The sequence below is a fragment of the Spea bombifrons genome, chromosome 3 (genome assembly GCF_027358695.1).
Source record: "Spea bombifrons isolate aSpeBom1 chromosome 3, aSpeBom1.2.pri, whole genome shotgun sequence".
Classification (NCBI taxonomy): domain Eukaryota; kingdom Metazoa; phylum Chordata; class Amphibia; order Anura; family Pelobatidae; genus Spea; species Spea bombifrons.
Window position 1 is genome coordinate 9,458,173 of NC_071089.1, and position 26,776 is coordinate 9,484,948.

A 26,776-nucleotide genomic window follows, 5' to 3' on the forward strand; every position below is an offset into this window, starting at 1 on the left:
GTGCCGTCCAATGGCTGTCGATGAGACCGTCGCTGCTGCCGGGTGACGGTGTCACAGTGTAACACTCTCCTGCTGCAGGGAGATGGGCTGGCGGCCGCTCGCACTGACCCGGGGAGTGCGCGCACTGCAGGTAACCGGGGCCGCGGGAGGTGGGGGGTGCGCCGGGCATCTGGTGAACCGCAGCCCCCGCACGCCGTTTAGGGATGGGCGGCTCATCTATATGCTTTGCTCCTCTTGCTGATGAATGGAAATGCTGGCTTGTCCTACACGGAGTGACAGCCGGGTCTCGGCAACGGGGAATGTGACCGTCTGCATGGTATTTATTGGGGGCAGGGTCACTGCTGTCTGCATGCCTTTGGGCTAGTGATCCCCGCACCCACCAGTGCCTTACCCGTGATATATATATATACAGTGTGTGTAAATAATAATAATGTATATATATGTAATGATTGGCTATATGTGTGTAATATATATATGTAAATGTGATTGGCTGTGTATTTCTACATTATTACTATATGAATGAGATCTGTGTGTATATATATATATATCTATAGCTACATATATACACACACACACACATATATATATATATAGACATATATATTTACATATATAACATATACATATGCATCTATACACGTACTATTAGATTATGCATATATGTAGCAGAGGGATAGTTAGCTGTTTGCACCGCATTACATTTTTCTTGTGGTGATTGGCAGCAGCGGGTGGAAAGATGTTCTGCAGCAGCAGTCACACATTCCCTGCATTATATTACCAAAGTCCCAGCGGCGTAATAGGAGTTGTCATCCCGCTGCATGGTGTGATATGACAGCGTCTCGGCAGATATGTGAGCCGACTGTGTTTGTACACATGCCGAGGATTGTATTGTGCGTAGAGGTGTGGCGATTACACGCCGCTGGTAGTATTTCCATGCAGCTCGTGTGAGGCTCTGAAAGACCCCCTAATAAAATAATCCTATAAGACCCCCTAATAAAGTAATCCTACAGGACTCCCTGTACATGCGACACGGCCGTTATTCAGCATGGGTGCAGAATGATATATCACTATTATTATTAATATTATTATTAATATCTCCTAATTAATTGTCACGCCTGCCTCGGATGCCTGCGGAGATCTCACAAAAGAGGGTAGAAATGTCAAAGCCGCGTTTCTCTCCGCGGTAACATTTTATCCACGTTTTACCGTGAGAAGAAACGCAGATTTTGGGATATTTATGGAAATCGCACATGGAGATAATGCCAAGCTGGGTCTTTAAGCCACAGACAATGGATTTACGTATAAAGGGCAATCAGTGGACCAGTCAAGAGCAACATTCCATTGGTCGTTATGGCGATTGCATCACTTAACCACTTTTATACCAAATAGCCCTTTATATTTCTTCATGGCGGAAGGCGCGGGTTCATCTTATATGCACTCTTGTGGATTTCTTCTTAAATGTATATATACTTGGACACAGGTATAGATTGTAGAGCGCGGACCCCCCTGTGTTTAATACATTCTAGATATTAGAGAAGCGTGGTAGATATATTTATTATTCTTTACAGAACCTTCCATATGATACCTCAGACCAACACTTCTAAAAACAACACTCTTTACTAAATCTTCTAAATAAGCCATTGTTGTTCACTTATTTACTTATTCAGCGGTGCTGTACAATGAAATATACGGTCATTAACCAATACATAACAAAGATATCAGCAGGCTTTTGTTTAGTGGAATGAAAGTCGTGTCTTGGTTTATAGCACAGCATATATGAGAGTCAGAGAGTCAGACCCTATATTTATTTGTACAACGCCACTGAATATGTTAGCGGCGCAATAAGTAAATAATAATAGCTTCTGTTTTTACCTTACTGAGAGGATAGTAGATGAGTGGAACAGTCTCCCGGCAGAAGTGGTAGATTCTAATACAGTAAAGAGAATTTTCATGTTTTTATGGAGGAGGGCAGATAATGTTTGGGCCGCAGGACTCACAAGCCCCTAGAACACGCGCGTAGACACTAATCAATTATTGTATTTTCCACACGTGCGGCTGGTTAAATACATTTTTATATTAATTATTTTATATTTAATTAATATTTAATTAGCCAAATGAGTCAAACTGCTACATAAGAGAACCCTGCATGCGCGCTAACACTATAGAGTTTAGGTGTGATAATATCTAATATCACTTGTTTACTCGTATGTTTGTCGTTCAGGACTCCCGCTGCCTTCTGGATGACGAGGGGCTTTGCTGAAGACATTTACGATGAGCGGGGTCACCTATGGAACGCATTGAGCCCCTTGGCCCATCGTGACTTCACATCAACATGACGGGGTCTAGCTCTACCTTCCACCGGGCACATAGTAAACGCTGTCATTCTCACCACCAAAATGGGGGGCCCAAGACAAAGCCCACCCGCTCTAAAAGCTTGCAAGACCGGCCGCTGGCTTCTTCTCTTACGCCTGCCCCGGCCAGTGCGTCCGGTAACAGCTCGGGGGGATACTCGGAGGAGGAGGACAAGGAGGTTGGGACGCTCTTCTATGTCAACAAGAGTGGGTTCCCCATTGACAGCCAGACGTGGGAGAGGATGTGGGGACATGTGGCCAAAGTCCACCCCGAAGGCAAGGAGATGGTGGACAAGATCAGAAACGCCACCCTGCTTTCCAAGGTAAGGAGCTCGGCGGATCTTGTACACTACCGTTCAAACGTTTGGGGTCACGTAGAAATGTCCTTGTTTGTGAAAGAAAAGCAGATTTTGCCCATTAAAATAACATGAAATGGATCAGAAATCCAGCGCAGACGGGGTTAATGTTGTAAATGACTATTGTAGCTGGAAACGGCTGATTTTTAATGGAATCTCTTCATAGGCGTACAGAGGCCCTTTAACACTCCCATCACTCCTGTGTTCCAATGGCCCTTTATCACTCCCATCACTCCTGGGTTCCAATGGCCCTCTATCACTCCCATCACTCCTGTGTTCCAATGGCACGTTGTGTACGCTGATCCAAGTTTAAGTTTAATTGATCATGCTATATAGTGTATATACCATTTTTTTTAGCATTTACGGTATACTATATGGCCCAGTTTGTGGGTTTGGTCTCGTAATAAACTCTGTTTAGCGGATATGAGCCGGAAATGCTTCGTTCTATAGGTTGTGCTGTATGCACGTTTTATTTCTATATCCTAGGTGTGTCTTGAGTACAAATGGGTGCAAAAACTGTGAAGAACAATTTGACAGATAAATACGTTTGGTTCTAAATTTGGCCCGTGGCACGTAAAGAGTTTCTTCGTTTGACGTGAATACACGGAATTCTGCATTATAGTGTTATACCGCAGCACGCATTACAATAGCAGAGTGTTATAACTGTCTGGTGCCATAAAATACTCTTTGTGTGTTAAATAAGTCCTTGTGTTGTTTTTGTGTTAAGACGTTCCGGAGCTGATGCTATTGTAAAGGTACAATGGCCGTGTAATAGAAAGCGTTCTAATGTAGAAATAAACACACTTTCAGCTTCAGTTCTTCAAATAAATATAAATATATGTGACGGTGTTAATGGCTTTCAAAAAATAAGGTACACATATGAGAAACCCACATTATTTATATACCATGGGAACTGCGAGCTTAAATTTATTATCTGTTGGCTGCCTTAATGGAGAAGAGAGAAAGCGAAGGGAGAAGAGGGGAAATCATAGCTCCCAGTTATGTGTGTAGATGAGAGTGATGTATATCTTTGAGTGTGCGAGACTATTGTGCATGTAAGAATGGCTGAGAGCGATGCGCATGAATGTAAGTCAGTGCGGCTGAATGATCTGTGGGGATGAGAATGGTCAGTATGGCGGAGAGTAATCGTTATGGCTATGTGTGCTTAGTGTGTTTGGCTGAGGTTGGTCGGCGTGTTTGAGTTCAAGTTTAGTTTGGCTAATGGTACCCAGAGTGTTTGAGATTGTTTCAGTTTGGCGAGAATGATCCGGGCCCCTGAGTGTGCATCTGTTGTAATTTGTAATCTCAAGGGGGTAAAGGAAGTTTTAAGACACAGGCCAAGCTGCACCACATTAACTCTTTGAGTGCCCGAAGGGTGTACGATGCATGATTTTTTTCACATTCACTACAGGGTTAAAGTCAGCGAGGACTCGACTCAGCAGAGTAGTAATGAGTGTTTTATGTGGCAAACTCACACGTCAATAACATTGTATTTGCGGCGCTCCTAGCTGCCTCCCCCGTCTGCCGGCGGCAGCTCACAATACTTATTGTTCTCCCGGTTTCCAGTACAGGGGACGATTATTTTCTGAAGGTTTCTGGGTCTCCTGATTCCTCCTCCCTCGGCCTCCGCTGTTTGAAGCTTCCCCTTTACATACATGACACGGCGAGTCTCAGGAAAACATCCATTTACTGTGACAGCCGTGTTCCTCCGGATCACTAATCACAGACGTCTTGTAGAGTGCCGGCCCGCCGGACTTTGGGTCTCTTCGGAAAGTGTGCGTTTTCCTGCGATTCCTTTCCGTTTGGGTTCGGCTGCACACATTATCAGCGGGAAGACTCAGAATCAGAAACGGGTCCTACTGACACTGAAATATATATATATATTAGGGCTGCAACTAACGATTATTTTAATAATCGATTAGTTGGCCGATTATTTTTTCGATTAATCGATTAATCGGATAAAAAAAAACAAAATATGCAAATTTTTCGTTTATTTAAAATAATTTAATGAACTGGATGTTAAAAAATAACTTAAAATTTACATTAACATTCTTATTTTGTTATGATGTAATAAAAAACAATATTTTCAAAGTACAAGAACCCAAGCACAATATTTATGAAACAAAATAACCCCAAACATTCTGAAAAGAGGTGGACTATTACTGTTCAAGAAACTTTGCCCCAGCCCTGGCACTTTGCACCCAGCACTTTGCACCCAGCCCTGGCACTTTGCACCCAGCACTTTGCCCCAGCCCTGGCACTTTGCACCCAGCACTTTGCCCCAGCCCTGGCACTTTGCACCCAGCACTTTGCACCCAGCACTTTGCCCCAGCCCTGGCACTTTGCACCCAGCACTTTGCACCCAGCACTTTGCCCCAGCCCTGGCACTTTGCACCCAGCACTTTGCACCCAGCCCTGGCACTTTGCACCCAGCCCTGGCACTTTGCACCCAGCACTTTGCACTGTGCCCCTGCACCCAGTCTCCAACTCTGCCATGCACCCAGCCCTGCCCCCACATTCTGCCCTGCCCCCACACTCTGCCCTGCACCCACACTCACACCCTGCCCTGCACCCAGTCTCCCACTCTGCCCTGCACCCACACCCTGCATCCCCACCCCCCACTCTGCCCTGCACCCAGTCTCCTGCCCTGCATCCCCACCCCCACTCTGCCCTGCACCCAGTCTCCCACTCTGCCCTGCACCCACACTCACACCCTGCATCCCCACCCCCACTCTGCCCTGCACCTAGTCTCCTGCCCTGCCCCCCCACCCCCACTCTGCCCTGCACCCCCCATCCCCACTCTGCCCTGCACCCCCCATCCCCACTCTGCCCTGCACCCACACTCACACCCTGCATCCCCACCCCCACTCTGCCCTGCACTCAGTCTCCTACCCTGGCCCCCCACCCCCACTCTGCCCTGCACCCACACTCACACCCTGCCCTGCATCCCCTGAAACCCCACCCCGCCGTGGACCCCCACCCTGCCGTGGACTCCCACCCCGCCGTGGACCCCCACCCCCGCGAATTGCTCTGTGCGAATGGAGCCACTCGCACAGAGCGAATCGCACAGAGCCACTCGCACAGAGCGAATCGCTCTGTGCGAATGGAGCCACTCGCACAGAGCGATTCGCACATAGACATGAAGAATACTTACCTCCGGAACGCGTCACATCCGTCACGTAGCTGAAAGAAGGCGGAGACTGCAGAGCGTGTAGCAGAAGCGGGGAACGCTCGCGGAGGTAAGTAAAAGGAGCCGAGTGCTCCAACAACGAATCGATCACTCGATTAATCGATAACGGAAATCGTCGACAACGATTTCCGTTATCGATTATTATCGATTTTATCGATTCGTTGTTTCAGCCCTAATATATATCTATATACCGGTATATATCTATATATCTATCTATACATACTGAGACCCGAATCCCTCTGACCCACCCAGCTCTACCTCTGTCCCCAAAAAGCGTGACAGATGTATAACTCGGTGGGCCAGGGGGGATAGAGTGGCAAAATCAGGATAGTCCCGTGCAAAGCGGGGCAGTTGGGAGGCATGAGACGCCATTATTGGGTGCCATGTACATTGAGCCCCGCGTGATTCATCATAACAGTATTTCCCCAAGTTCTGCGATTTGGAGGCATTTTGTGGAACTTGCGGTGATTTCCTGCATCTGATCATATTTAAAGAAACGCCCCGAACAGATCAGCTGAGAGCCTCGCCGGGAATTACAAAAAAAGAACCGCTTTAATAATTATCTCCCGAGAGTTTTCTCGGTTTTCTTCTTGTTGTGAACAACTACTAGCGTTTATTTTCCAGGAAAAAAAGGGTTAAACTTACCGAGTAGGATGTGGAGGTGCGGGAAGGTGATCCCGGACCCCCAGTAAGATACAGAATACTTGCGTTCTATAATTAGATGGGAAGCTGCAGACCTCAGGAGTCAGAAGAAGGTCCCTGAGCAGACAGCTGGAGCTGAGGAGCTGCCATATGTCCGGATCAATTAACCAAATCCCTCCTGGAATGTGCGGGCGACCCCCACATAGTCATAACACGACCTGGGGGGGGAACTGCCCTTCTGGGACACTTTAATGCGTGGAATAGCGGAGAGGTCCCTTTAAATTTACACGGTGTCCCCCCTGCAAATGCATGAAGGGATTCCGCAGAATCCCCTTTCCCCTCCCCCAGCCATATTCCATGTAGGAGATATGTGCGGCCGAACATATATCCAGGCACTTCATGTAATGATACCCCCTGCATTGATTTAAACGGGGGCCACTGATTGGCTGCTTCTGTGAAAACTGTACACCCAAGAAGGAGGTGCAGAGCTGCAGCTTCTACCTAAAGCACCTCTTAGTACTTTTTTAAAAACACCTTTTCAACAATGCATATTAAAGTATTCTGAAAGTAATACATTATTCTTTGGGGCATTTAACTGTCCCGTTAGCTTCTTCTTTCCTCTCCATTTGTTCTCCCCTCTTCTAGCTCGGTTGGAGTCGTCTCTTTTTTTCAGTGTAAGCCGTCTGTGTTTCCCTCGCCACGCCGGACCTGTCCGCTGATACGATGCTTCATTCTGACTCACAGTCAGTCTTTAACCTCTGAACTTTTCTGCAAAAAACAGCCGGAAAGGCAAACATATGGTTTACGTGATCAGTCAGCCCTGTTTGCCGGAGGATGTGTAGCGTGTAACATGTTTGTCCCGTGAGCTGAGCTCATATCCTGGTTGCAGTATAACGAGACTGCGGGGTTAACTCATGTGCTTCTAACAAACCCTGTAACAGTCGGGAACAACCCTCAGGCCAAAGACCATCCAAATAACCTTTTATTTATCAAAGAAAATAAGGTTTAATTCCTTTCTGTGAGTTCAGTAAAATAAGCTACCGGTTTTTGCCCCATCTTCCTAACAAGAACCGTATGTACCGTGTGACATAGAATGTAACGTGTCGTATGCACCATGACCTCCTATTTAAAGGACTCTTTGCCTAGCCCTAGGACCAGGGCCGGGCTGGGGACGATGAGCCGTCCTGGCACTTTAAGGCCAGCGGCATGTAGCCAGCTGGATACATGCGCTGCGGTTACAATGTCTCATTGTGTGCATTCTGCCGGCGCCGGCACATTAATGGGCAAGATCTGCCATGGTCTGTAAGTGGGCAGTGCTGTCAGACACCTGCCCACCAGGCATTTGCCCAGTTTGCCCGATGGCCAGTCTGGACAGCCTAGGGAAATGATTCAGTGGATATCAGGGTCATCTTGTCTAGGGTTCTATATTCCGTGGCTCTCCGTGTGCGTGGCCTGCGTACTGTCTAGCATAGCACACCATTCATAGAACATATGCATTCTGGCCCCCAATAGACAAGTCTCCTGTTTGAAGACATTTCGGTTTAATCGAATATCTGCATTATTGACGCAGTGCAATAAAATTCTCTAGTATGTATCAGTTTCTAGTAATACTCCCCAGAGTGTAACAAAGAAGTCTGTTTTACAGAAAGACTAGAAGAAGAAGCTGCATTTTATCTCATTTTGTTTCAATAAACTCCCTTTATCTGCAGACGTGGAGGCCGCCATTGCCGTGGGTCATGTGATATGTTAGGTGAATTCCCCCGGCTCAAACACCACACTGGGCCGATGCTTTATGGCAATGCTAATGACGTACATTTCTCAACAGGAAGTCCAGCTGGGTGATTAAGACTGAGCCATTCTGTTACTTAGCACAGGCCATGTGATAAGGAGCCAGGGTGTTTATCTAGTAGATTGGGCTCAGATGACTGATCTAGAACACACGCAAATGGTTAATATACAGAATTATATTATGCCACAACTAGAACAGTGTCGAACAGAAAACAGCCCAAACATTTTGAGATCATATTTTTAATCTAATACTAGTAATAAAATCATTTAGTTGGAGTTCCTCTTTAAGAAAATAAAGAAGTGGGGATTTGCATTGGATCATCCCGTGGTCACCGGACCGAAAATATCAACAGATGTTTCTCGGGCTTCCAGCATATATTTTAAGACAGAAATAGCCATTTTTCGCAATATATATATATTTTGTCTGTAAGGCATGATCTAAGTATATATTGTATCTTTACGTGATGGAAAGGTTGGCAGTTATGGGATTTTATTTAAAAAGTGTGAGGTTGTAAATATCCTTTGTCTAAAATGCAAATTACAAACGTGGGAAGCAGCCTGATGCGCTAATATATGCGTATTAAACCAGGAGCGCTAATTAACTCTGTGTAAATGTGTGTAAAAATGCCGAAAAAAAATAATCTCACAGCCACCTAGAAGCATAAAAACATAAAAAGACACGTTTTTCCAAATTCTTTCCCATTTTAGCTGTTTTTTTTCCTCACTGTTTTCTGTGTCGATAATATTATCAATGCTCACGTAGAACACTGAAAGTATAATTGGGATTTGGATGTCGCCAGCAGGAAAGCTTCATATGGATTACGCAGCTGCTAGTTAATCCGCCGGCCTTCCTTCGAAATGTATTTATTTTGTACTTTTTTTGTTCCACGAGTTTCCATTTTTAATTCCGTACCAAAAACGTTTACTTTTGGAAATGTAGCCGTAGTGGATAAGCGTTGCTGATCTGTGTTCTCGCTCAGCAACCGAATTCATAATGAAACTAATATTTCATTTATGCTTCTTACTCGGGAATCTGTTTATAGATATTTCGTATAAAAGCTGAGATCTGTGCCTGCGTGTGGTGCCGCCATCGTTATCCAGTCAGGGAGACATAGTTCTGCTACGGTGCCACCTGCTTGGTGTGGCAGCCAAAGTGACATCATGCCGCGTCTCCGCCCACATGAACAGGTGTGACATCATGCTCTACTCGAGTGAGAAGCTCACTCACACAGCTCTGTACATGCCCAGAGCCATTGCAAAGCTACCAATAGAACACAAGTTCCACTATCAGGACTGTCCCAATTAGGTAAGGATTGTTGGTAGTTTTGGAATAAATATTCCTACCTCCACTGGTCGGCGTCCACTGTAAGGAAGTGATTACTATAGAAAGTAATGTGAAGCTACACAATATTTTTGTGCGGTTATGCTTTATAATTAGTAGACCGCTGATCGTTATGGCTGCTCCCCGCCACTAGAGGCACTAATGATTCTCTCATTATAATTGATACCGCCTGCTCCGGGTCGGTCTGACATACGCTGCCGGCGGCACGTAAATCTCACGCTCGTCACGCACATTGAATGTAGAATTTGTAGGTGTCTGGTTTGAAAGTCTTCGAGGTGATAAATGTAACACCTTCTTTTCATCAGGACTCGCTGCACGCAACGCTTTATGAAGTGGTGGAGGGGGCTCGGTGGAAATGTGACGTTATACAGATAAAAGATCTGCTTTTCATTTAAATTGCCGCATTCTGTCTAAAAATAATACCTATCCGTGTATTTTTATGTAAAGCAATGTGTTTTGATGAACCGGGGGCACATCCGTGGTGTTGGCGTGTGTTGCACAGGGCGGCATTAAAGGTAATTCCTATCTAGAGTGTAAGCGTGTGTGTTGGGTTCTCTTTACCTAATGTATTGGTTAGTCCGTCAGTGGTGGAATAAAGAGTGTTATGTGATTATAGCATATGCAGTATATAATGATTTATTGTATATCGCAGTGATATCGTCGTCTTTGTTATTCTTTGGGAATCGCCGCCAGCTACGATTATGTGCGAGGAATAAAAAGGCGTCCCCTCCAGTGACTTATTGGCGGTGCGGGCCGTTCTGCAGGTGTGAAGGGAGTTCGTAATGACGTTCATTCCCCGCTCAGTGATTATTACCCTTATCCAGAGGCAGGAGTGTCGAAAGGAACGGGAGACTTATGTGCAGGATAATTATATGGGTGGGGGTGTTATCAGCGGTGATGATGTCATAAATTGTCCGGTGGATGGAGGGATCAATGAAAATAATGATTTGAAATGCGGATGCTGCACGGAGTGATTTGTTTAGATGGAAATATAGAATTTGTCTCTTATTATTAAATCTCCTGATATTAAATTATTAAAGTTATTAAATCTTACTTATTCCCCGGCTTTATCTATCCCATAGTTGCTTTTTATCATTGTCCTAATCTGTATCATTTGTTGTTAGTTCAGAAGGCTTGGGTTTTAATTCTGTCCTGTAGAGCACGTCTTCATATGTTAGATCCATGTTCTATAACGGGATCATCACGCTACATACACTGATCATACAACTTTCCGTGGAACCCGTGTCGTAAAGTGTAATTGTGTTTTCTTTCTTCTCTCCGCAGCCTTTGGTGCCAGCTGTACCAACCTACAGGGCATCCATGTCTATCCCAGACTGGCTCCAGGCCGTACAGCGATACATGAAATTGCTGCAGTATCCTTTATGACCTTTGACCTACGTTATTAAAGGAGTAGTGGATGCCTTTTATTACATGCATGCGCCAAATGTCTTATAAGTGGCCGGGAAATTCTATGTGAGATACTCTGCAGGAGACCCAGGCCTCGCCCCTTTTCATTTCATCGCCAGTTCAGCCGCAGCACCAAAATATTCATCTTTTTTCCTATGTATTTGTTATTTTTTATGTTTTTAGACTTAGATTTTCCAGCTAGGACATCACATATGCGGAACTCCTGGTTACCGACGTTTTTGGTTACCTGGTGCCAAAAAACACAGCAGCCAGAAACACAGAGCCGGTTCTGGATCTTCCATTTATTTTTCGCTCTTTGCCATTTTTTTTAAGCCTGTCTTTTGAAACATTAGCCTGGGGGGGATCCGGCAGAAATGCCAGCCGTCAGGAGGCAGCGAGCAGCTGCCCCACGGGGTTCCGCTTCATGCTGAGAAACAGCTGCTGGTTCATCCTTCTTGCCACCAAGACCTCAGGAACAAGGGCAGCATCTCACATGTTCAGATTTAGGCGTTTTTACTAGAAGATACTTAAATGTCATCCTCAAACATGCAATTTTCTTTTTTTTAACTTTACTGAGAGGGTGGTAGATAAGTGGAATAGGCTCCCAGCAGAGTTGGTAGAGGTTAATAAACTAAAGGAATTTAAACATGCATGTACAGGCAAATGGTTCCTGAATCTAAGACGAGACCAACGACTGATTAAGGTCTGAGTCTTTAAAAAAAACAGGTTATGGACAGCCGCCTGCGCGGTATTTTGGGGGCCGCGTTCACATCCATTACCGAGTAGAACAGATTCCGTTATGGATCTTTGGTATAATATTATCCCAAATGCTGGGAGGGGGTGAACCCCGTGGGGCCGATGTAATGTGATAATAGATCATCTGATGTGGGGTTGATTGGAAGTCGCTTTTGCTTAACCCATTGTGTGTCAGAATGTTTTTAAAGTTTCTCCTATGCAGGTTTTATTTCTCCTTAATGTCAGAAATACAGATATAATCACACGGGGACTCAGTTCTTCGAAATTCGAAAAACAAGACCAATAAGCGGGTAGGAATCCTGTTATTATTCACTTTACTGTTTTTGTATGCGTGTGTTTCAGGCCCCTTCGTTATTTACCGTATTCTTATTAAAGGGGAAGTCCCATCACTGTTTTTTTTTTTTTTTTTTTTAACGGTTCCAGTTTTTGTGTGATATGTTTTCAGTCAGCTGCATATTGGCCATTTTATGAGTTCTCTCTGTTATCCTATCCCAATCTACTAGACTCTCTGACTCCTCCTCATGCTGCCTGTGATAAATAATGGAATGGCTCAGTCTTAATCACCCAGCTGGACACTCTGACTAATGAAAGTCTTTGTAGGAAGGGACTTCATTAGCGTTGCCATAAAGAATCAGCTCAGTGCGGTGACTGAGCAGGGAAAGTCGCCCAAAATATCACACGACTGACAACAATGGCTGCCTCGGGTCTGAAAATATTTGTTTCCGTGAGACTTTCCCTTTAAACTGGGGTCACACCGGCTACTATCAGCTTTATCTCTTCCCCAATCGAAAAGCCCTTTTGTTTCTATTATAAAAATAACAGAAACAGAACACTGGGTATATGGTATTCTTTTTTTTCTATTCTATTTTTTTTATTGAGAAACGGTTTAGGATAAAAACCCTACATTTTCAGAATAGAAAACTTACGTATAGATCAAAAGAGATATTTTTTCAAGTTACTTGGCTGAACTAGAACTGGCGACATCCCGTAATTTGTTTTTTTATCCAGCTTCTAATGGTGCCAGGCAGCATATATCACATCTAATCAGAAGGAACAAATAAAACCTACTTCTTTTTGATCTATACATCTGCGTGTAATCGGCTAGCACAATATTTACATCTTTTTATGTGCTTTATTCTCTCTATTTATATAAGCTGTTTATATTACTTGCAAGCAGATCCAACAATTGTGCCGCATCAATAGTGTCCCCTTCTGACACCAACCTGGCTATCCGGTTATTTAATATCTGTGGCCCTATTTCTTTATCTGGAAACCGTTTTAAGTCGGTGAGGGGATTGAGTTACATCATCGCATCATGTAATACTGCCTGCGTTGCTTACATGTGAGCTGTTGCTTGGGCGGGTTTTGATACATTGATCTCAATATCCTTTATTCTATGGATTATATTTGAAAGAAAAAGAACACAAAGGGCCACTTAGTCAATCTCTGCGGAACACAAATAATAAGAAAACAAAAATATTTGCATTATAGAACAATATAACAGTAGCAAACATACCGTATACAGTATGTATAGTATGATTATTCCGTAGATTCTAACTTCTACGACGTCGGCATTTAAAGAAAATATCTTTGCTGAGACAGAAGTCACGTGTCACAAAAGCAAGCAGTGATAGGTTGTTGCCATACAAACAAAAAAATTGAAAGGACCAATCTGCTAAGGTTTAATGGCTTAACATGCTAGAGAGTGCAAGAAATGATTTGTCTAAGTGGAACAGCACCTTTAAACATCAGGCAACTCCAAATTAGTTCTCGTATCCTATGAAATCATAAAATCACACAATTTAGTTGAAATCATCAGCTGGTAACGGATTTTTTTTAGCATCTTAGTAACAAAGTAACATCCCATTGTACAGCGCTGTGGAATATGATGGCGCTACATAAAACAATAAATAATAATAACATCCCCTCCGTGAATAAAGACAAATTCTCTCCCGCTAACTCTAAATACAGGACTTGTGACTATAAAGCTGCGGCCGGGGAGACGGCCCTGAGATAAAGCCGGTCTTGTGGTTGGGATGACGTTGTGCGCTTGGTGCTCGGGGGTATTTCTGGATGAACATTGCTGTGATCTGTACTGAGGTTCATCCGCTTTCTTCACAGGTTAATGGAGACTGCGCGGGAGATGACCAGAGAATCCTTACCCATAAAATGCCTGGAAGCCGTCATCCTGGCCATGTATCCTTTTCAGAATCTTATAAATGCATCAGAAGTAATGCACCCACCTCACCCGTGGGGTCCATATGGTTTCCCTATAGGTGAGTAGTTGGCGTCGCCCCGTCACCCACTAGCCATACTCGGGCCATCTGGCTCTGATCTCAGAGGGGTCTTTTTACAGTAGGGAGAGCACTCTTCACTATTCATTATAAAAGGCCAACACTGGCAGGTTTCTCCAGCAAAACGGACCGAGCTGGCCCTGTATAATGTATGATTTAATGGATGAGGAGACTTTGGAGAAACCTAGCCGGTTTAACTATACATTATAAAGGGCCAGCCATATTCTTCCTGAAGCAGGGGTCATGGGGTTGTACCTTGATAATGTATAGCGAGGTTAAGGAGCTGAAACACAACCCTCCTGCCAAGTGTCCTGTCAACTCTATCTCTTTAGTGAATAGACCTCACTTGGGTGACTTGAATGTCCATCGCTAGTGCTAGAAGGACCTCACCACGAGCTTTTGTTGCTTGGCTGTTCTCTTCTTCATGGTTCCCGATGAGTGTTCTCTAAGGATCCGTTATTACAATGAAATGAACCAACCTTCATACGCTATCGCTGGGTGGGTGAACGTCGGCAATCAAACTGTTTTATGTCATAATATCATGGCTTGTGGTGACCAGAACCCAAGCCTTGGAACTGAAGAACCTCCAGGTAGGAATGTCATTCCACGTAAATACATTTACTTCTGTTCAGCTATTGTAATCCTGCTTTCCTGTGATAAAGTACCATGGAATAGTGTTAATTTGGATGCATGTAGGATGCGACAATGAATCTATGAACACAGAGTTCCTTAAATTGGTTTATTTGAGGTCATCCTAAACCTCAGCTTGTTCTGGGACCAGTTCCAAGCTGGAGATAAAGCAGAGATCTGTTCAGGAGATCTTCCCCTATTCCTAAAATGGGAACAACAGACTCTTAACCACTTTAAGGACTTTTTATACTCCAGGACAAGAGAATATTCAGCATTTTACTGTGATTTTCTTTTTTATTTAGAATACCTACCCCAACCATATATTGTTTTTTTTTTTAGGACAAACATTGTCCTAAAAATGGAAGCCCTTCTCATGAATATTTTGTATGCATTAGAATCCACACACAGCTAATCCAAATTAAAAATAACTAATACTATATTCATGTACTTCTCTTGAATTTGGAAACAACTTCATCTACGCTTGGCATTTACGGGGTAAATAGGGCAACCGTTAGAAGGCGTGCGTCACTTTTTGTAAGCTGCCATTTTTATCAAAATGATTTATTGAATCTTCCAGTTTTCCAAAAAAATAAATCTAGAAATCCCTGTGCTGATCATGTAGGTATTCAGGTCTTTAGGAAGCCCTCGGAAACACCAGGGGACCTTAAAGACGGTATCTGGACTCGTGAGCGCACTTTTGTTTTTGCCAAGATCTTGTTCACATGGCAACCCTGTGATTTAACCTCTCCAAATTCTTAATGCCTCTCTAAGGGGAAAGACACAATGAGAAATACAGTCCGTAATCTGCTACTTCTTCCAGCTGCGACAGGATTCTTCTGGAATGATAGAATTAACAATAAAGAGGCGAGGCAGGTCACAGAGGATTCCGAAGCCATTGTCACACGAGCTTATGGGTTAAAAGTGGCATTTTGGTTCATTTTGAGCGTATCTCCTTCTAGAATTCTTGAATATTTTAAATTCTTAGCATTCTTTTTAGACAAAACCCATATTGACATCTCTATATGACAGGGGCGTCCAACGTGCGGCCCTCCAGCTGCTGCAGGACTACATCTCCCATAATGCTCTTTCAGCTAAGGGGATGGCTGAGGAGTATGGGAGATGTAGTCCTGCAGCAGCTGGAGGTCCGCAGGTTGTACACCCCTGCTATATCACATCCCTCCCGACTATTGAATTTAGGTGTTTCATCCACACCCATTACTAACAGGCGTATGAAATCAGCACACCGGCAGCCATCTCCATAGACAAACACTGGCAGTAGAACGGGGCGTGCGGAAGAGCTCGGTGACGTTAACCGTGGAGCTGTCATAGGACACCTTTGCCACAAATCACTTCATGAAAGGCCTTCTCATCTCACATAAGTGTCTGACCTCACAAGTGGATAAATGGTCAAAAATTCCCTCAGAAACTCCCCAAAATCTTGTGGAAATGTCAGTTTTCCGCTGTCAGATTCTGCTTCTTGAAATAAAAGAGCTAAATAGTTATTGTTGTCAAAAGGCAGTTATGTCTCTTTCCAAGAGAAAATTCTTCCTCGCGCATGTATGTTTCTGATCTCTCTCTCCACCAGCTGGAGGGCAAGTCACTTTTTTTGCTTGTAATTCGCAATTTATTTACAACCGGCCGCTGTTCGGTTGTCCCAAGGTGTAGTCGTGTCAGTCGTCTCACAGGACGGACAACATCTATGGCGTTTAAAATATCAGAAAATCTTTTGGTTTATGCATTTGCTAGCGATATATGTACACGTTGCCAAAAAATCATTTCAAGCGCCACGGACGCTGTATTTCTGCTATGTTCTCTAACACCCCGAGGCTCTCCCGTGGAATCCCATCGAGCGACGTGGCTTTAATCATGTGTATACAGCTTCACGGTTGCTAGGATACGAACGTTGGCTCTTCACGGTATATGGGGGATGAGTAGATTAGTGAGATGTCACTTTAATAAGGTCACCGGCCGGATACTGTCGCCGACGTTTCTGCAGCCCTGTTTGTTGAGGTGGCTGGAGGGTTTTGGGCTACCTGGGAAAAGACTCTTTAATTGCTGCGCTTCATTCATCTCTTAGAAATCCACTGCTGTTGTCTCCTTTAGCTTTTATTGCCTAGTTCAGCGAGGTCACAGGTCGCCTGTAGGCTGTACCGGGTGGTCTCCCTGGTTGTAGAAGGCATCTCGGCAGGGATCGCTGTTACCCAGTTGTGCCGGGATGTCGGTTCGTCGCTATGTTTGTTTATAGACCAAAGGATTAATTAAGTGGCAAAAGCCCACTTGGACTATTGAGCCCTTGCTGTATCCAGTGGCCTGATCCGTTGCAGTGCCCGCCATCCTCACTGCGTAGCTCTTGGTTATGACATCATATCCTGGTGCTCCGTGTCTTAATGGCACACGCTGCCTTTTAATGCATTTAATGGAGGCTGCTCTGGCTCCTCCATAGTGTAAATGGGCCAGTTGGGTAGAGCAGTGATCTCCTCTGCAACCAGCTTGTTGAGCAGCGGCATATTGGTGAGGGTCTGATCGCTCCAGAGGGTCATCTGCCCCCCCAGTCTTGCGTCAGGCCGACTGCCCCCCCCAACTTCCTACCCTTGGCTAGAATGCGGCTCTGCACCCCCCTCCACTGGGTCCTTTCCTGATGGGAATGGGGGACCCACATCTCACTCTTGACTTATGCTGGACCCATTTGGACAGCTTCCCCGCTGACTGCTGAATTTGGTGAAGAACGGGTCCGATAGATCTATTAGACTGAGGCAGGTCTATCCAACAAGGCTACCCAGACCTCGTTTCCACCCCTTGAACCCCCCCTTCTTGGGTTAAGTAACGTTTCCGTAAATATCCACTATTCCCAGCTGTCCTCTTGAGGACGCGTTACGCGGTTTCATTAGAACATCGGAGGTCTCCTTCCTGTGAAGCATCTGTTTTCCTCGTTGTACCCGTGCGGTGCATTGTATTGGTGCGAGAGGGTGCTGGTGGTGGACGGGTGGGAGTTACATGCGTGGGAAGAGGTGACTGAAGTCTTTGTGTTCTGCTAACAGATGGGCATTCGAGACGCTAACAAATTACATGGAAAAGTGAAAAAATCTTCACGGAACGATTGTTTCAAATAAACACATTAAGTCAAAACCCAACTTACAGCCGTATGAAAGAGCCCTAAATACAAAGGCTTTTAATGGTGTAATGTTTGAAATACTGAGAATACAAAGTGTCGGGGTTTGTACATTATATATATATATATATATATATAATTACTGCATTTCCAAGGCATCTTTATAATACTCTGTATATCAGGAGAGTATATAATATGTATATATGTGTACATATTACATACGGTATTATATATTATAAAATATGTATATATGTGTACTTTTATATGTACAGTTGCTTGTTATATTGTTCTAGCCCATAATTACATTGCTTTACTTGGCTCTCCGGCATTTAAAGAGTTAAGTGCCTTTCCTTGTGCAGGTTTGCACGTTATGGGCGCAGGTCCGGCTTTTGGTTTTCTGCACATCCTTGTGGAATTTTCTAGCCGTCCATTCAATGGGTGTCGTTATTAGCGCGGTAAACAAAGGCCCAGAAGATGTAACGTAAACGTAGCGCCGCGGGGATATACATAAAAGGTTAAACTCTTCGGCAGCAAAGTGGATGAACTTGTTTATCTTACTGGTTGCATCTGACCCGTTTCTACAAATATTGGGGTTTCCGTAACATTATATGCCATATATTGCATAGCCCCCCAAAGTACGTCAAAGTACCCCAAGTTTGGCGGGTTATGCAATATACGGCCGTATAATATAACGGCCTCCCCAGTATTTATGCCTTAGATAGGTGTTTTATGAAGGGTATTCACTAAATTCTTGCTTTGTTTTGTGTACTTATTGGTCATTATTATTCTAGCAGCAACCCGGGAATCTGATTTTTTATACATTTAATGCTTTTTAGGTTACGCTACTCTATTTTTGGTATATTTTATGGAAACATTCCGCATTTTCTAAAGAGGCTGCTGGGTTGTGAGTATAAGTGAACTGCAACATTTAGATTACTACGAAAAACTCACCTTTGTTTGTGTGTTTGCATATGGAAATATATATATGGTCATTTTTAACCCGTTTATCGCAGGAAATTGTCTCTATGACATGGAATAAATATCACCCACCGTGGAGTTCTGTGCTTCCAATCAAATGTCTTAAATCATGAGCACCACCTAGTGTTGAGATTGTGTAAATGCAGTTTGTGTAATAATACAGTATTACATTACATTTATTTATTACCCGTGGAAATATTATTTAACCTTTGTTAATACATTAGAATGGATCCCAAAGTTACTGCTAGGTGCCGGATATCACTTCTGTTTTTAATGGTAAAGGAAACCAAGCAAGCACCATAAAATAAAGGGTAAATTCATGTGTTTTTAGTTATCAGTCTTGCCAGTTGGGGCTGCGTGCACTTTACCAACTCGACGGTGTCTGTAGAAAGATACCGCGTGTTAAAATAATACCTCTTTAGACCGATCAAAAAGCAGGTCTAGAAATTTCTAACTTCAATGAATGCGATCATTAAACACTCAGCACAGAGGAGTCTAAATACATTTGAGCGCAATTGTCATTTGAATATATACCATTTATGATATATATATATATCATTTATTACTACTGCTATTAATTCATAATACATATACACACCCAGCGAATACCATTCAAAAAACACCTATTTGAGGCATAAGTATTGGAGATTCCGTCACACTATATGCTGAGCCCGCCACTACGTCAAAAGTACCCCAAGTTACTGCCTTAATTTTTTTTACCATTAGAATCTTTTTTAACTTTCAGCCTTCATACCGGGTTTTTTTAATTGTATGTTGTGTGCCAAAATTGCTTCAAAAAGTACCGTATTTATCGGCGTATAACACGCACTGGTGTATAACACGCACCCCCATTTTAACAAGGAAATTTGAGTAAGAAAAAATAAGTTTAAACTTGGAAGCTATGAACTTAATGTTGGAATAATGTTTATAACATTATAACATTTATTATAATGTATTAAAAGAAATAAAGAATAAAGAAAAAGCACAAAAAAACTTCATCAGAATCACTGCTATCTGGGAAACCACACACACTCAGACACACACACAGTAAGACACACTCAGACACACACACACTCAGACACACACACACACTCAGACACACACACACACTAAGCCACACACACACACTAAGACACACACACTCAGACACACATGCAGCCAGACACACACACAGACACACACACACAAACACACTCAGAGACACACACTCAGACACACACACACATTAAATTTATATATTACTCCCTACCGTTTGGGAGATCTGGTATGGGTCCTCTTTATCTTCCAGCATTTTACTTTTTGTGCTGATGCCGGGGCCGGAGTGATGTCATCACCCGGCTCCCGGCATCAGAGAGGGCGCGCGAGAGAGCTGTGCAGGGGAAGATTGTGCAGCTCTAGGATTTATCGGCATATAACACGCAGGTAGGGTTTCAGCTTCATATTTTAGTTTAAAAAAGTGCGTGTTATACGCCGATAAATACGGTATTCTTTTGAATAATCCTCTAGAGTGTAAGCGTGTGTGTGGGGTTCTCTACGTAATGTATGGGTTTGCCGGTTCTAGCATTGTCGGACGCTTTGAATGTATGGACTGTAAGAAGCTCTGCGGGAATTGCTGATGCTATATAAATAAAAGCTAAAAGGGGATAATAAATAATCACATCGTGCACTTTTTATTGCTTTGCTACAAAATTTCTTTCCCAGTCTTTAGTTTAGCGACCTCCGCTATCCAAAGGGTTAACCGTCTTGAGGCATGCATTTGCTCCATACATTCTGCTGTCTCTCCGTTTGCTGTTGTTTAGTCTCCTTAACGCAGTGTCTAAAGCTATCTGACAAACGGACAGCAGTCTGTGGAGCGCTTCCCCATTAGCTTTAAAACCCAGTTCTCAGGAAGCTACTTTCACCACGTCGTGCTCGGCATCCACTGCAACGGACGCTACGGGTCGCTGGGCATGAGCAGAAGATCCGACCTCATGGACAAGCCCATGACGTTTCGGACGTTAAGCGAACTCATCTTTGACTTTGAGGAGTCTTACAAAAAGTATTCTCACACGGTGAAAAAGGTGAAGATTGGCTTATACGTCCCGCACGACCTTCACACCTTCCAGCCCATCGAGTGGAAGTATTTAGTTATCAACATGGTGAAGATGACGCGAGCCGACATAAAGAAAGAATTGGAGAAACACGCCAGGGACATGAGGATGAAGGTATGTGCCTCCCATTTACAACCTCACAATGGCTTATTATACCGTATAAAACAGCGATGTAAACGACAAATATTTATAGCATGATAACATTTTGATATGGCTTACTTGCTTTACTGAGAGGGTGGTAGATAAGTGGAACAGCCTCCAAGCAGAGGTGGTAGAGGTTAATACAGTGAGGGGTTTTAACATGCATGGTTTGGCTCTTGAAGACGAGACCAATGACTGATTTGAGTTTTTACAGCAGGGAAAAAGGGCAGACTAGATGGCCGAATGGCTCTGATCTACCGTCGCATTATATGTTTCTGTTTCTACCAGTTTTGATATCTTTTTGAAATCTTGACCTATTATGTTGTACACACAAGAGTGCAAAAAAATAAAGAAATACTTTAAAAATGTCCTAGAATTACTTGAAAAATATCTATGCCTTAGACATTGCGATGGTGAGTACATTTTGGCATGTGAGGGGTTAATACAGTGACAGTCACTGTTTTCTGCCATTAGATGCCTTTTCTTTCAGCGGATGTTAATCCTACAATTCTTCTTTCCTATTAAAGATACTGAAATCCTCGAGTGTCCAGTCTCCTGTAAAAGAAAGAAGAGGGAAGTCTGTATCTCCTCCGAGGGGGAGCCCTCAGAGACGTGTCTGCAGGAGAGATAAATCGTGAGTGTTCTATCCCTTATTGTTTCCTACGAGAAAGGACCTTCTGTAGCATCTGCAGGATCCGCACCTTAGCAGAACTGAGCAGGGGGAAGCGTCTTCCGTGCTTCACACACTTGATAAGTGCTCAGACGAGCGCGCGCAGCAGAGAATGTATTCCCCCATCTCTCTTAAGAACAGAGTAGAAAAGAATCAGACAAGGCATGATGGGAAATCGCGAAGGCAGGATAGAGGTTTATGCCTGTTTTATTTTAACATCATATTATTATTACATTATTATTTTATTACAACAGGCAAGGGGTTTATCACAGTTTTATTTTATTATAACATTATATTATTATTACATTATTACAACAGGCGAGGGGTTTATCACGGTTTTATTTTATTATAACATTATATTATTATTACATTATTATTTTATTAGAACAGGTGAGGGGTTTATCACGGTTTTATTTTATTATATATATAAATATATATATATATATATATATATATATATATATATATATATATATATGTGTATTTTTTTAAACAACCAAAGGGTTTATCCCTTTTATTTTATGTTCCGTTATTTTATATCGTTTTATTACATCTCAACCATTCTGCTGACCAAAAGGTTATTAGCTGACGTAAGGCCAGTATGATGTTAAATTTAGACTTGCGGAGGTATGTGCCGCGTCACAGGACGATGTCCCCCCCCCAGTCCATTCCTGCGACGCTGTAAGTGGAATCCGCTGGAATTATTTTCTCCTGTAAATACTGGTCGTTAAGCATGAGCCAAGAACCAAAGAAAGAAAGCAGCCTCATCTTCCTTGGAGCAGCTGCCGGGAATGAGAAGCCGGCTGGTATTTTAAGCCGGAATTCATACCTCGGACACTAATCACAGCCGCTGCGTAGCCCGGGGGCCGGGGACGATTATAGCGGTTACTGCAGCGGGAAAGTCTTCCCCATTCACCTCCTGTCCAGAAATATCTAAAGCGTACGCCGCGGTCATTTGTAACAGCAGCGGCTTCTATTCTGAAACATTGCATCAGTGATCTGCCCTGCGCCGGGCTATTCACCCCACGCCGGGGCCACCAGCATCAGCTGTCTGCCTTCTTTTACTGACACGTGTAAGCCGTGTTTGTTTTTTTTTTTTTTTATGAGACGGCGTAATGTGGAGTTATTTAAAGGGATACTACACATCTTATTAAAAGGGTCGAATTTTTCTGGCTGAATTATAACCCATAAAAGAAAAGGGGGGGGGGCTCTCCGGGGTGAGGTTGCCTACCGTAGAGAAGAAGCTTTAAAAACAGAGATTTGTGTAACTTCTGAAATGAAAGTACTTTAAATGAATGAATAATGTTTAAGGAGTAGTTTATTTTTTTTCTTTAAAAAATAAATAAAGCTCATATTTTACTTTGGCGTAGCCGTATTGGGTGAAAAGCACTCCGCACCGTTACTTATTGTCTAATTCATTGATATTTGTCTCATTTAACTCCTTCTCGGATGCCTGTAGAGCATCGGGATATGATGTCATAAGTTCGTACATAAATGATACTACTGGGTTATCATGGGAGATCTACCCAGTGGCCCAATGAGAGCTGTAGTGATCTAAGGACTATGATATATTCCACTTTCCAATCCTTTAAAGGTGCCCCCCCGGACTGGTACTGACGCCGTCATGCAGCATTCATTGAGAAATATTTTCTAGTATTCCCATATAGTACATAATGCGTTTTCTATAATGTTCCTTCTCCTTCCAGGCCAGCAAGAATAGACAAGAAACCAGCGGACCTCAGCACCCTGAATGACGTTGGCTACCAAATTCGGATTTAAAGACCCTGCGGAAGAAGCAGAATTCCCTGGTGCTTCCCGTTGCACTTTACCCCGCCGCCTGTTCTTTTTCTAAAGATTTGTGACTATTTATTACGACGTTTTATTTATGCTTTCATTTAAGATTTTTGCATTTTACACTTTTTTACTATTAAGCTTACCAGCTTTCCTGAAGGATGATCTTCTCCCCGGCACCAGCGCGCTTATTTCTGGCTAATATTTATAGGGTGTCCTCCTGGCCTCACGCGTTTCACGGCTACCGGGTTTATTAAGTGATGCGCGAACGTCGTTTCTATGGTAATAACAGATTCTGTCGATAGATTCCCAGGAAACGCGTCCTTACGTTGACCAGGGACGGGAATAAACGGAGATCTTTGTGTAATGTGGACAATCAAATGCAAAAAAGGTCACTTTAATGCTGTGCCACGGAGCTGAGAATGCGACCTGCCGTGGCTTCCTTTTGGTAGCCAGGGCGAGAAAACTTCTGGTTCAAGATAAGATCTTCCAAAAGAGGGACAGAGAAGTGTTATGTCATTTCTTATGCCAAGTTACCGGGACAGTGAGGAGCCAAAGAGATAAAGACGTGAGGCTCTGTACGGAAATGTTTTTGAGTGCCCATCACACCTGGTTATCATCACACCTGGTCACCATCACACCTGGTTATCATCACTTCTCCCCAACGTGTATTGCATAATCTTGTGTCCTGGAGGAAGAGATTTGGGGCCCGTCCCTTGTGCGTAAGGAAGCAGGGAGACCTTGAGTTGCTTTTCTTATAATAGTGAATGAAATATATGGTGCCATGTCTGCTATCTAAATCTGTGACAGGAGGTGAAGGAAAGGGGGTCTCCCTGAGGTCTGCTTACATCTACACCGACATTAAGTGTTAAAATACCCATAGCAGATTTTTTTTTTTTTATGTATAAATATAATTTTTACCTGTTATTGTACTTCCAATAAACAGCCGTGTAAAGGTGCTGTTCCACTTCGGAAACATTAATGATACCCTTAAAACATACTAAGCAAATAAAGCTTGGCAAGCTTTGTTCTTTGCACCTTTCGAGAATCCTTTTCAAATTTAGTATTTGTAGAACGATACTTTAATACTCAAATATTCTTCGCCCCTGCTCGCGGATTCCCTTTTTCCTTTCTATGACTGTTATGCTATATAGACACATTATACCATTATTACACCATTTAAATCATATATATATATATATATACTCATATATAACCAGCGAAATAAAATACACTTTTGTATTTTGTTTTGTATCAGGCCATGTCTATAAACAATCCTGATCTGAATTCAAACCGGGCAGAGAGATGTAGGTAAGGGCACCTGATATGCCAATGTTTGATTCTTTACCCGCAGTTACATCATCATTGGCACCCGCCGACTACTTTATACATAGGTTTGAGCCCTGACTTAAATAAATCCTGACATAAATATCAAGGATCCCGTCACACTAGATGGCCATGTATTGCTTTGCCCGCCGCTACGTCAAAGTACCCCAAGTTTGGCGAGTCCTGTGTAATTTTTCACGGCTATATTTCCTACCAAGGAGATGAATCAGTGGGACTGCAGCGCATTTTAACCCAAATGAGACTCTCAATCAATTTAAAGCCTTCTTCGGACGCCGTTAATAACGCACCTGTGTCTGCAGGTGAGCTGCACAAGCAAAATAAAGTGCATTATGGCATGTGATGGCAATACAGGCATGCCATACTGTATATAATATATGTACCGTAAACAATATATATAAAATATCATTTGCTCTGTGGTCTCCTAACAATCATAATGGGCAGCTTTATTGAAGGATGATGTGTATTGTAGGGACTTTTAGGCATTGTGTCTGTGTATTCCTGAGAGTTTTGTCCATGCGCGGCAGATATTTACCTGTAAGCGGTTATTAGGTCGCGCCGTGTTCGGCGTCACATCACATTTTATTCATGTTGCTCCAGCAGCAATAGGGGAAACAGTGACTGTTACGCTATATAGACGTTACCAATAAATTTGTCAAAATTCTAATTATTGTCAATTTCACGAATTTACGTTAAGACGTACTGGTATAGAGGGGGAAGAGGGCACTGTTCTTGGGAGCTTACAATCTAGATGGTGATACATTTTATTTATCTACCTTCCATCCTCGCTGTTATTTACAGGTAACTCAAATGACTAAAGTGCTGACAGAATGCAAGTAAACTATGCAAAGGCATATCAAAGGGTTAAAACCCCCAAACTGTTAAGTATTCGTACCGATTTGAACGTCACCGTGTTACCTCCGCGTTCCACCGGCCGATATGCAATCCTTTCCTCCCCGTGTTAATATCTGGTGGAAGTTCTAGATCCGTGTCTTGCGATTCTGTGTAAAGAAAGTACATGTGATGTTGATTTGTTGTCCTTGATTGAGTTCTAACAGCTGGAAGTGCGATAAGCAAACAAAATAAATAATGGGGCTGATTGAGTAAACCGGTGTCATTTATTTTCTATTTCCTACTGCCAGTATGCCGAGCTGTGTCATTACAGGGAGAGTCTAGTGTCCCAGTCAGCTGTACCCACAGAATACATATTAAAATACATTGTATCCACCTTCAAACGCATTCTTCTCTTACCTTTAGGAGAAGCTGCAGCGCAATGCCCCCCCCTTGGTGATCCTGTTTATTGCAACACTGATTGACTGCTTGAAGCAACCAATCGGTGGAAGGAAAGTGTCCCCATTGAAATCAGTGGAACTGCTGGCTGCTCATGCTCTCAGGGGTCTCATTAGACCCCCCTGACAGGAACCCTTGCCGAATAGCTGGAGGGGGGTTGGAAGTGGCAAAGGCATATGGCTTGGGGGGGTTTAAAGGGACCACTCAGCTATCGTATACATTAAGGAGTATGGAGTGTCCCTTTAACGGCATGCGCAAACAGTTCCATCAAATGCTATTGATATTCTTGGCTAATTTTTTTTCCAGTTAGGGAAATTGCGTTATTTGCGTTCTATTAACTCTGAAAATACTAATATAGTCCAATTATTAATTTTTGTTCAATATAATAGGTATTTTGATACCGATCAGTAACACTGTTTTCCATGTGTGGTTGTCGTAAATAGGACACAAATACTTTTATATGTGATCTCTATTCGCTGTCATTGCTGTATATTAACGTCTACAATGTCCTTAACCCTTTACTGGAAGTTGGGAGGATTATCTGCACAGGATTATCTGCTGGTTTAAGGCCCTGGGGGGGGTGGCTCATAGGCACATATGATGACTA

The 26,776-nt window shown here is 43.2% G+C and overlaps 1 protein-coding gene across 1 annotated transcript; it reads left to right on the forward strand.

The window, feature by feature from the left end:
- On the forward strand, positions 1–24,308 carry VASH2 (vasohibin 2). The gene is made up of 8 exons (XM_053460689.1): positions 1–130; positions 2,222–2,674; positions 10,954–11,042; positions 12,066–12,122; positions 13,954–14,028; positions 20,666–21,047; positions 21,602–21,708; positions 23,451–24,308. Exons 2-8 carry the CDS (start codon positions 2,333–2,335, stop codon positions 23,521–23,523), a joined length of 1,125 nt encoding a protein of 374 aa, XP_053316664.1. The 5' UTR covers positions 1–130; positions 2,222–2,332; the 3' UTR covers positions 23,524–24,308.
- The last annotated feature ends 2,468 nt before the right edge of the window (positions 24,309–26,776 follow it).

Coding starts and splice junctions, on each gene's coding strand:
- VASH2 (XM_053460689.1), top strand. CDS start 2,333: ATGACGGGGTCTAGCTCTACCTTCCACCGGGCACATAGTAAACGCTGT. Junction 12,123..13,953: donor AAAACAAGACCAATAAGCGG/GTAGGAATCCTG, acceptor CTTTCTTCACAG/GTTAATGGAGACTGCGCGGG. Junction 21,709..23,450: donor GTCTGCAGGAGAGATAAATC/GTGAGTGTTCTA, acceptor TTCTCCTTCCAG/GCCAGCAAGAATAGACAAGA.